The sequence below is a fragment of the Mustela lutreola genome, chromosome 3 (assembly GCF_030435805.1).
Source record: "Mustela lutreola isolate mMusLut2 chromosome 3, mMusLut2.pri, whole genome shotgun sequence".
NCBI classification, from domain to species: domain Eukaryota; kingdom Metazoa; phylum Chordata; class Mammalia; order Carnivora; family Mustelidae; genus Mustela; species Mustela lutreola.
Window position 1 is genome coordinate 188,769,456 of NC_081292.1, and position 12,469 is coordinate 188,781,924.

At 33.8% G+C, this 12,469-nt stretch overlaps 1 protein-coding gene across 1 annotated transcript in view; it reads left to right on the top strand.

Annotated features, from left to right (window-relative positions):
- Positions 1 to 12,469, top strand: part of ERBB4 (erb-b2 receptor tyrosine kinase 4) — a 1,180,328-nt gene that overhangs the window by 633,098 nt on the left and 534,761 nt on the right. The window contains exon 3 of the mRNA XM_059168147.1: positions 1,466 to 1,652. Coding sequence (XP_059024130.1) covers positions 1,466 to 1,652 — 187 coding nt within the window. The remainder of the gene's footprint in view (positions 1 to 1,465; positions 1,653 to 12,469) is intronic.

Sequence of the window (12,469 nt, forward strand, 5' to 3'; positions counted from 1 at the left end):
ATGATGATGGCTCAGATGATAGCAGTGGTTGATATAAGAGGTGATTGAATTGCTGATCATTTTAAAGGTAGAACAAATAGGATGGATTGGATGTGGTGTGCAAGAGAGGAGTCAAGAATGACCCCAAGACTTTGGCCAAAATAATAAGGATGGATTGACCACAACTGAGATGAAAAAGGCTGTTGGAAGGTTGAGGCAAGGAAGATGCGTATTCAGATATGCGTAGGAGTATCTGAGAAGTCTAGTAGCATTCAGGTGAAGATGTGGGGTAGGCAGTTAGATAGGAATCTGGAGTTTAGGGGACAGGTTGGAAGTAAGAGTTTGGAGATCATCAACCTTGAAACTAGATAAGGTCACAAAGGGAATGAGAGTAGATAGAAAAGACAGTACCAAGGATTGAACACAGGAACATCGAAATTAAGAGGTCTATAAAGACATGAAATTGACATTAAAAGAACATAAAACATTTTACCACCTCTGCATTTTATATATATCTAAATATTTGTATATTTTTGTGTTTAATATATTTATATGTTATATATTCAATTTTATATATTTATACATTATATACTTATTTATATTTAATTTTTTAAAACCTTAATACATGCTGTTCATAGCTGTCACAATGTAGGTTATTTTACTGAAAAACTAACTTTAAATGAAACCTAAGGGCTTTCTTTGTGATTTTCTTTAAAAGGTACTATAAACTTTCAAGTAATTAATTTATGCTATGTTAAACAATAAATAGTAAAAATAAAAATTGTGGTTGTAGGTAGGGGTGCTGGGTTGCGCAGCTGCTTAGATGTCTGCTTTCAGCTCCGGTCCTGATCTCAGGGTTCTAGGACTGAGCATCAGGAGGGAGGCGAGGGGCTCCCTGCTCAGCAGGGAGTCTGCTTCTTCCTCCTCCTCCCCGTCCCCCTGTTCTCAATCTCTCTCTGCTCTGAAATAAATAAAATTTTTAAAATTTTTTTGTTGTAATTAAATTAGAGGTTATTATCAGTCTTTAATGCATATTGTTTATTATATTTGTGTTTCCCTGAGACATATATGCTAACTGTCTTTGCTAATGATAGCTTTAAACATCAGTATAGCAGTTTAAAATATGTCCTGTGGTCTACAGACTGATGCAGCTTTGTTTTACTTGTGATAAGCTTGCTTCTTATAAAAACTTTGGATATCTAGGTGTTCTTACCTCATTTTAGTCTGTTGAAAATGAGATATCTATTCCTTTAATTATATTCAGATTCTAGTTATGAAGAATGTTTTATAAATGAAATCCATTATTTTACTATAACCACATTCATGACTTTTTTAAAGAATACAATTCATACTTCAAATGAGAATGTAACCTTTTGTTTTCTTATATTATCAAGGTAACTATTTACAATATAATGGGGAAATTAATGTACTGACAAATAATCACTATTTTTTTTTTTAACAAAGGCAATTGTTTTTGTCTTTTCAGTCTATTCGAGAAGTCACAGGCTATGTGTTAGTGGCCCTTAATCAGTTTCGTTACCTGCCGCTGGAGAACTTGCGCATTATCCGTGGGACAAAACTGTATGAGGATCGATATGCCTTGGCAGTATTTTTAAACTATAGAAAAGATGGGAACTTTGGACTTCAAGAACTTGGACTGAAGAACTTGACAGGTAAGGAAAACATACAAAATTGGAAATACGCTCTCATTATCAACTTAAATGCAATAAACATACACATATGTGTGTATGGTTACTGTGGTGTGTGTTATACTGAGGAACACCATAAAGCATTTAAGTATCTAGTCTTTATTCATTTCATGGGAAATAATGCCTTGTGATGCCCTTGCTTTTATTTACAGATATTGCTAAGTGTAGTCTGAAAGATACCGTAATACTGTATCTCAGCTGAACAGAAGTACACTCTGAGGAAATGCTCAGTGACTGAAAACTGAGATAGGAAGCAGGTTTAAGAATGCTCTGTTTGGTGGTCTCAGGTGAACAGTGGACCGTATCATCAAATCTCTGCAATAAATAACACCATAACCTTCACTTTCGTTAGAGCTCAGTAAATACACAGGCTTTATATCTAGTTAAACTAATCTAGTTTTTTGCACAGTTCCTTTTTTTTTTTGGAAAATGTACCTTGATTTATTAATTTAGTTTTGATTTATCTTATTCAGTAACTCACTAAATGTCATCAGAAATTCTTTCTTAAAACATTTCAATATTATTATTGGTTTTTCCCCCTTAAGATTGGAAAAAGGTAATTGCTGACAACCTCAAATTACCAACTTGCTGCAAAAAAACAAAAACAAAAAAACACAGCACTTTGTGGAAATTTGTTTTGAAAGCTGGTCCTGGCAATCTTGCAGATAACCTTTCAGTCCATATAGTTCATAGCTCATATAGGCTATCATAGGAGGTTTGGTACAAGGTTTCTAATCAAGAGTTTTGCTATGTGTGCCTGTAATCAAGTAGTGCTAATTAGTAATTAATTATCATCTCACAGTGGGATAAAGGAGTTTAAACTATTAATTTAGCCTAAATTAATATCATCTATATTTTGCATCAAAAGACATAGCGATTTTATGTGTGTTTGAGTCCACTCAGTGGTAATGTTTCTTGACATTAAAAATTATAATTTTTAGAGATATTGCCTCAAAATACTAAGTAAAAATAACATTGATATTGTCAGGTTACTAAAATTATTTGTTTCTTTAATTTATAGTGGGTATAAGATATTTCAAGTTAGAAATTGCATCATTTTAAGTTAGAAATAGAAATAGCTTCATTGTTAGCCAGACATGTAAGCTAAAATTGGATATTTTGGATGAAGAAAGAAATGCTGATTATGTTATTTATTTTGGATATGATTGCTGTAGAATTGATGGCATAACGGTAAATGAAAATTATTCAGAATTTGTAGATTCCTCCATTAACATTTTACTTTTTTGTTCTTTTCTTCCAAAGATAGTTTCCTTACTAAAGAGCAGAGTTTTTGACTAAATTGCTACTTGCATGAAAATAATGATAGGAAGAATTTTAGAAATGGAATGGATAGAGAAAAATTGAATGATTAAAGTGAAGAGTCTAAAAATAATATAATCTGGTTAAAATTTACATAGGAATAATTATGGTTTATTAAATGATCATCATCTATTTATAGTAAAGAAAAAATGAATACATTTTAAACTTTTTACAATATTTGAGTTATGTTACTATTCGATAATATTTGCTATTTAAATAATCTTTTCATCCCAAAATAATCAATCTTTAAAGAGCTCACTTATTTATTTTTACATCTAACATTAGTACTACTCAAATATTTTGAAGTTATTTAATCAAAATTATGCCCATTTAAGCATACCTTATTTATTGAGTGAGCTCACACCATTATTGCTTAAGATCATGACAGCTTGTGTCATACCAGAATACAACACTGTAATTTCAAGAACATTATTCCCTATTCTGCAAGAAAATCTTATAATAATTTGTGTATGTGTGTGTGTGTGTGTGTGTATATAAAATAAGTGACTAACTAACTAATAAGTGGCTAAGTAACTAATAAGTGGCTAAGGAATGAATTGATTGTTCAGAACAGAAAATGCATTTGTTCAAGAGATATTATTAATTTATTTTTGAACATAAACAAAAGTGCAATAAAATAAACGGTGGAAAATCTAAGCAACTTAGAAATTGTCCAGATATCTTAACATATTTATCAGGTGGCTGAGAATTACAATTGAACATCATCCCAGCATCATTGATCTTACTCTAGGTGATTAAAATCAATACTGTTAACTCCAATTTTGAATATCAGAACTCACACAATAAGCATGATTCTATTTGTGTATTAGAATACATGGGGAAGGGTAAGAGTTCACTGTACATAGCGGAATTGGGGAAGAAATTTGCTTGATAGTTGTATCTTAAAGAGCCAATTGTTCTAGGTAACCTGGTAAAATAACCAGCAAACATTGCAATTCACTTCAGATAAGATTGTTTTCATATTTTGGAAAGGTAATTGTTCTATCTTGTTTGTTTATATGCTATGCAAAGCAAGCGGATAAAAATTTAAAACAGTTTTAGGGTAATATTAAGTGTAGGGCTACAGGGTTAGCCCTAACTTTAGGGCTGTCTTATATAATATGAAGGGGAATAGAAAACCTGCTGAGTAGTCAGATACCTCACTATTTAACTGTCCTAGTGAATTAAAATGTTTAACTTCATTCTTAAAAATAAATAAAATAAAATAAAAAAGTAAAATAAAATAAAATAATAAAATAAAATAAATTATTAACTCAGTTCTTAAAGAACCAACTGTATCAGTATCACCTGAGTATTGGTAGAAATGCAAATTTGGGGGCTTTACCTGTGACCTAATGGACCAGCAACTCTTGTGGTGGGGCCCATCAATATGTATTTTAAGGATCCCTCCAATGATTCTCATGGCCACAAAAGTTTGAGAAACACTGTTCTGTTTTTAATTCAAGTTATGTTACCGAGAAATGATATCTAGTTAACGTCTTCATTTACTTGACCTGAATAATTTTTATTCATTTATCATTTCCTAGAGAGAAGGGAAGGAATGGGACAGAGAGGAGATGAATTTGTGACTGAATGATGAGAAATACTCCTTAGGTTGGGGTGAAAATGAAAAGAGCATACTATGAGTTTCCATTCATGGATGTTTCATGGATGGAAACATGTGGGTATTAAAGAGCTTGGAGATTAGCAAGATGCTGGGAGTAAACTTTCTTCTGTATTGCCATTTGGCTTGGTACCAACTTTGCATAATGGTAAACCACAAAAAGGACAATAATAATCACGGTCATTTTTCCTTTTAAGCAATATTTTATTTTTAAACACTTTCAACAAGGTAAATAACAAGTACTATTTGTGGGGGTAAGAAGTATGCAGATTGTAACAAATGATGAGATTATGATTTCACACACACACACACATATATTCAATATATATGTAAAATTTTTGTTTCTCCTAAAATCTTTTTTGCTGCATTGACTTTAGTATAATATAACTTCTTTTTTTTAAATTACATTTACCTCCTGTAAACTCTACCTTTGTGTTAAAGGGGTTTGATTAACTTGAGGACTGTCATATATAAGGGCTAATGGTTGGATACCACTTAACACAGACATAAATTATCTTCAACCTTACATATTCTTATTAATTAGCTTGATGCTCACCCAAAGATATTCCTTGGACTATAATTATTACTATAGATCTTACCTAGCTACTTTCATTCTTGTTGTGCCCAAAGACAAGAAACATACTCATAAGTTCTGGAAAACTTGTTTTACTGCTGCTGCTCACATTTGCCTGGTTCATTGTCAGTGAGGTGGAACAGAGTGGAGAAGAGGCAGGTCCCGAGGCCAGGGATATGCCACACAATGTAAAAGGAAGTAAAGAACTTGTCCTGGCAATCCCTAGGTGCTGTGTTCAGTTGGGTCATCCTTTTCTGGTCAGAGGAGAGCCATATTTCCATCAATGTGCCCTTCAGGCACATAATCATCTTGAACCCATTGAGAATGATAGGACTACAGAACTGGAGAGAATTCATTACTTCCTTTGCTAAGGTCACTTGTACATGGCTGTGGTTTTATTAATCACTCCCATGATGGGGCTCTGCTGTTTCTTTGTTTGTTTGTTTTTATCATATCCTTCTTAATCAAATATCCCTATTATAAATTCAAACCAACAGCTAATATATTTACAACTTGAAGTCTACCAGCTTCTACTTATTTAGTTACCTGTCTGTCCAAAATCTTAAAAGTTGTTTCATTATATGGGGCAAAAAAACTCAAAAAACAAAAAAATCAAAGAAGAAGAATAACAAAAAACACTATTATTTTCTCCTTTCTAGAATTTATAAAACTGCCTCATCTTGATAATATTGTACAATTTCATCTATATGTGATATTGTAGAAATGAAGGAATCTTTGAGAAATACCTAGGTTCATATCTATTCTATTATTCATATTCTATTTATAATGATGATAACCTGTATATATATTTACTACATAAACATGTACATTTTTCTTATAAAATTTCACCTTAAATATTTGAATTTCTATTTTATGAATTATTAGAATATCTCTTTTGAATAAGTGAAATTTTAGGTAATACCAGTATGCAATTTATGTTTTCCAAATTTTCCCAAATACTCTCCATATTTTCAGACCAACACATTCATGTATTAGAGCTCTTATTTAATGTTTTACAGCTATTTTTAATTATTTCGTTAACTGTGTACTGGATCATCTTGATTAGATTATTATTTGATATGTGGAGAAGCAAACATTTTAAACAAAATTAAAATGCTAAAGTTATTTTTGGGAGCCCTCATTAATAAGGGAAGGATATATTAAGTTTACTGAGTTCTGGTAGACTAAAAATGAAATAAAATGCTTAGATCAGGAGATAGAACATCTGATGTAACAATATTTAAATTTCTCAAACCCCTTCAGCATTATTCAGTGACAGTCAAGTAAATGACCTAACATTGAAATGGACAGGCCATCTGTAATCAAGTCAGTGTATGTCAAAGACCCTGGGTGTGGAATCAGAAAAAAAACAAAAATCTATTCAAATGTCAGATCACCACTTATAATCTGAGTGTTCTTATGAGACTTAGTCTTCATCTTTAAAATTGAGAAGAAAATCCCACCTCAGGATGTTATTACAGACATTAAAAAAATAAAAGTAGAGAACTTGTCAATCACAACACCTCTCACATAGCATTTGCTTAGGAAACCCTCATCTTTCCTTGTATTGTTTTGTCCCTCGCTTTTCTTTGTGCCAACTCACTGACAAAACAATTGTACCTGTTTCTGCATATTCAAATAGGCTCCTGTTGCTTCACTGGGGCCTTGAAAAGAGACTTGTTTAGACAAAAAGATGCTCCAAATTTCAATGTCTCTTCAGATGCCACTTTGAAGCTATTTTATGTACAGGCTCTATTTTTCTCTGGCAGGGAGAAGCCTGAGGCTTTTCTTTGTCCCCTCTCAGTGTGATCGCTGTCCTTAGTACTTTGTAGCACTTCTCGCCCGTCTTTCAGTGCCCATGCCAAGCACCTGTTACCCCAGCCCTTCATTTCAAATCTCTATCATCATGTTTCACCCTTCATTGGCCCTGACATTTGCCTTGACCTAGACAAGAGACATTCATTCTGAGTTTGTTTTCTGACACTAGAGTTGCTAAGCATTCTTCAACTGTTCTGTGAAAGGTCTCAGTCATGTTTGAGTGAGTTCAGCTAGCCTAGTTCAGAAGTTGTTGTTAAATACAATGTTTGCCAAAGGTAACTGCTAATATTTACATGAGAAGAACTACTAAGCGTATCATGGATATCTGAAGGGAAAAAAATGATTCCAAGAATACTCCTAGCTTAACGATAAATTACTTGGAAAATGATTTGATCAAAACTAACCTATAGTGAAAACACTGTGAGACAGATGTAATCAGTGAAGAGTGGCACATTCTTATGAAGGCATCAATTTTTAGATCAGGTCCACAGTTTCTAAAAATGATACTCTGATCAATGTTTTCAAAGAAGATTGTTTGCTTGCCATGTCAGATAGTGTGTATTAACTAGAAGAAGGGAAATTATAATGATGGATTTTGGTGTACAAGTAAAACAGAAATATATTTGAAAGTAAGTATTTTAAATATGAGCTCAGTTAGAATGGCCATTGCAACCTATTTCTAGGACTCGTTCTTAGCTTTGGAGAACTGATGAGTGAATTTATGGAATTGAATGAACGTAAAATGGGAATTTCTTTTCCTGATGTTCCACTCATTAGAAAGGATACTGTTACTGGAGAAATAAGGCATGAGACAGTGGGATTTTCAGGGAATGGAATTATTCCTTCCCCTTTAGCTTGCACATTTTTATTTGTGAATACTAGGATAATCTGCTGAGGTCAGAAAAAAGCAACCCTGTTGTTGATTTCTGTCCCATTTAGGGATCCCGAAGGTATCCCATTCTCTGAACTACATTCTTATTAATCCCTATAGCATCTTTAGGAAAAATATTGGGAGAAAGCTAGGATTGTGGAAGTCTTTCAGGAAAATTCCCTACTTGAGACTTCAAACTTCTGTCATCATTCTTTGTTGTCCCTATGATAGTTCGAGAACTGCAGATTCCCTTTCCTATGAGAGAAAACATACATATTCTAAGGAAAGAAAACATGCAAGGTCAAAAAACTCCCTTTTTGAACCTCATTTGTTGGGAAAATGTGCTTGTTTGCTTATGACATTTAGAAAGTGGAGGAGAATTTTTGCTCGTCAGGGTCCTAAATGCAATAAGGGAAATTGATAGTGATCACCATGAGTCCATAATTTCACTTCAAGGAAAGCGGTGAAGACATCAGAATATCTGCCTCCCCCCCCCCATCCCAGGACATTATCTTTGTTGGTGCGGCAGACATTCATCCGTAAAGAGTTGGCAAATTGTCTATCACCTATCCACCTATAGATGTAGATATATAAAATATAGGTAATAAAGTAATTCTGATAGAGATATATTTATCATATAGAGGTAGAGATAAAGATAGATAGTTAAGCTAGAAGAGACAGCTCCAAGCTTGGCAGACCCTAAAACTCTCAGTCAGAGGTAGAAATGAGGATACACATTGTTGTCTTCAGATGTTACTGAAAGCATGATTATTATAATATCTCCTACTGTTATGGAGTTTTATACTTTATAAGTGCTTTCAGCTTCCTTTTCTTTGTTTCACACATAGCCTCTTCAGGCTGACCTGGAAAGTATCTTTATTGTAATTTTATGTCTAAGAAACCAGACCTAAAGTCTTGTGGCTAATAAGGGCATGTTGTTCTAGAATTTAGATCTATTTTCCATCTCTTCCTCTTGTGTAATTCTTTTTTTTTTTTTTTAGGATTTTATTTATTTATTTGACACAAGTAGGCAGAGAGGCAGGCAGAGAGAGGGAGGAGGAAGAAGGTTCCCTGCGAAGTAGAGACCCCGATGTGGGCCTCGATCCCAGGACTCCGAGATCATGACCTGAGCCGAAAGCTGAGGCTTAACCCAATGAGCCACCCAGGCGCCGTCTCCTGTGTCACTCTTAAGAAATGTTAGGATAGTTTCTTCAGGTGAGACTATACTCTGTGAAATACTAAATTGGCTATAGGAATAATAATCCAAACTTTAAACAGAAGCTCTTAAGGTTGTATTTTAGAAATAATTTTCTGATTTTAATTGTTGTATACTTCAATACATCATGAATGTATCTATGAAAAATTGTGTTAAGGTGACAATAAAATACAATCACACACACAAAATGGCAAATATTGTATATACTGGATTTGATTTAAAGTATCAGATCTATTAACTAATTCTATAGCCACTGACATTCAACTATGGCTTTTTAAAAATCAAGGTTACTGGGGTGCTTTGGTGGCTCAGTAGGTTAAGCAGCTAACACCTGCCTTTAGCTGAGGTCATGATCCCAGAGTCCTGGGATCAAGCCCCTTGTCTGGCTCTCTGCTCAGCAGGGAGTCTACTTCTCTCTCTGCCCGTCCCCCTGCTTGTGTTCTCTCTCACATGCTTTCTCGCTCTTGCTCTCAAATAAATAAATAAATAAAATATTTAAAAAATAAATTAAGCAATAAGAATAAAAATCAATTTTTAGTCATAACTCATGTTTATTAATAGGCTCAATTTTACGGGTGAAAAGTTCAGGATTCTTTTGGAAAGTGATGTCAATTCAAATATTTGTTAGCTTTGTTTTTTTCCACTTGGATATTCAAGACACTGTGCTGAGATATGAGTTATTCTAAATTATCTCTACCTACTTGTCTTCTCTCAGTAAATATTATATTTCTGACAAATATTTACCTACCAACCACAATGTGAAAGCATTGGGAAAGTATTTTTCCCAGTTATTATATTATTTATAGTCAAGCATCTCCTTGGGGTCAACAGCCTCCTTTTTAATCTGTTTTACCTTCAAAAGCATCAGTTGTCTATTAGAACTTTCTGTGATGATGGAAATACTCAATTCTGTGACACAACTGAGTAGCCAAATGTGACTGAACTTGAAATGTGGCCAGTTTGGAAAAAACACATTTCTACTTTTAATTTGTTTTAATTTAAATGTCCACATGAGGTGATCAATATTAAAGATATTAGTGATCATATTAGACAGTGCAGTACTAAAAGGACAGCATGTTTTTATCTATTTATATATTTATATATTTATTTATTTATTTATTTATTTATTTTTTCAGCATAACAGTATTCATTGTTTTTGTACCACACCCAGTGCTCCATGCAATCCGTGCCCTCTCCAATACCCACCACCTGGTTCCCCCAACCTCCCACCCCCCACCTGCCCCTTCAAAACCCTCAGATTGTTTTTCAGAGTCCATAGTCTCTCATGGTTCACCTCCCCTTCCAATTCCCCTCAACTTCCTTCTCCTCTCCATCTCCCCTTGCCCTCCATGCTATTTGTTATGCTCCACAAATAAGTGAAACCATATGGTAATTGACTCTCTCTGCTTGACTTATTTCACTCAGTATAATCTCTTCCAGTCCTGTCCATGTTGCTACAAAAGTTGGGTATTCATCCTTTCTGATGGAGGCATAATACTCCATAGTGTATATGGGCCACATCTTCCTTATCCATCAAGGACAGCATGTTTTATTTTGTTTTTTAAATTTATTTTTAATTTTTTTTCTTATTTATAGTATATGCATTTATTTTATTTTTTTTATTTTATTTTTATAAACATATATTTTTATCCCCAGGGGTAAGGTCTGTGAATCGCCAGGTTTACACACTTCACAGCACTCACCAAAACACATACCCTCCCCAATGTCCATAACCCCACTCCCCTTCTCCCAAACGCCCTCCCCCCAGCAGCCCTCAGTCTGTTTTGTGAGATTAAGAGTCACTTATGGTTTGTCTCCCTCCCATCCCATCTTGTTTCATTGATTCTTCTCCTACCCCCTTAACCCCCCATGTTGCATCTCCACTTCCTCATATCAGGGAGATCATATGATAGTTGTCTTTCTCCTTTTGACTTACTTCGCTAAGCATGATACCCTCTAGTTCCATCCACGTCGTCGCAAAATGGCACGATTTCATTTCTTTTGATGGCTGCATAGTATTCCATTGTGTATATATACCACATCTTCTTTATCCATTCATCTGTTGATGGACATCTAAGCTCTTTCCATAGTTTGGCTATTGTAGACATTGCTGCTATAAACATTTGGGTGCACATGCCCCTTCAGATCACTACGTTTGTATCTTTAGGGTAAATACCCAGTAGTGCAATTGCTGGGTCATAGGGTAGTTCTGTTTTAGGACAGCATGTTTTAATGAACACAGGGCTGTAGGCAAGGATATTTACATGCAGAATATCATAAAGAATCAGAGCATCAGCTCTGAATTGAGACTCCCTCCCTTCGGATCCTCAGATTCAACTTTCTAAACCTCAGTTTCTTCATCTTTAAACGAGTGTAATGGGAACGCTCTGTTTGTAAGATGGTTGTGAAAGTTAAATTGTAAGTTATAGAAATAGCATTAAATGCAGTTCCTGCAATGAATATATCATTCATTTGTTATTTGAGAAGTATGCTTTTGGTAAGAATAATAGAAACAGCCTATTTTTATGATCGTTGAAATCATGTTAGGCCTATATAATCAAATTGTAAGATACACAATATGTCATTTATGATTTGGGACCTGACCAGATCTTATATTTGAATAAGCTGCATTGCTTCTTAATGTGCTTTAAGTTATGGTTATTAGAACGGATTTTCCATTTGTCAGAAATGTGACTTTTAAAAAAATGAGGTTTTTACTGTTATCTTCATTCCCACAATATATAAGTATCTAGTTATTGATTGGCCCCAGTGTCTATTTCTTAAATGACTTCATTGAAAGACTTAACGATTAGGACAGAATAATGATTTTTTTTTTTTTTTTAGCAGAGAAACTATTTTGAGAAGTCTATTGAGGATTCTTTCTGGCATAAACAATGCCCCTGTCTTTAGTATTCTCCATCCCACACTGAAAGTTCATATACATAACACAATATTTATTTAATAATAAATAAGTCACAAAAGAAATTCCTCTATGGAATGTTTTATCAAATAGATGTCTGCCATATTTCATCAAATCTAAGTCACCGTCAATTTTAAGAAATATTTATTAGTCATTGTTTGTAGGCCACACGAAGAGAAAAAGTGAAAGCCCAACAGAAATGTAAAAGATTGTATGATGAATCAAGATTTTAGAGGTATTAAAAATGAAAAATGCATCTTAGAATTGATAAAATATAGTAATACATAAAGAGAATAGAGGTACAACAAACCTCTTATTAACTTTCTAGAAAATAACTATTCTTGTACAAGTTATAATAGAAATGGCCAATTTTTCATAAATGATTAATGGAATTTTCCATTCATCTGTATCTATCAGGGAATAAATAAGTATAAATTT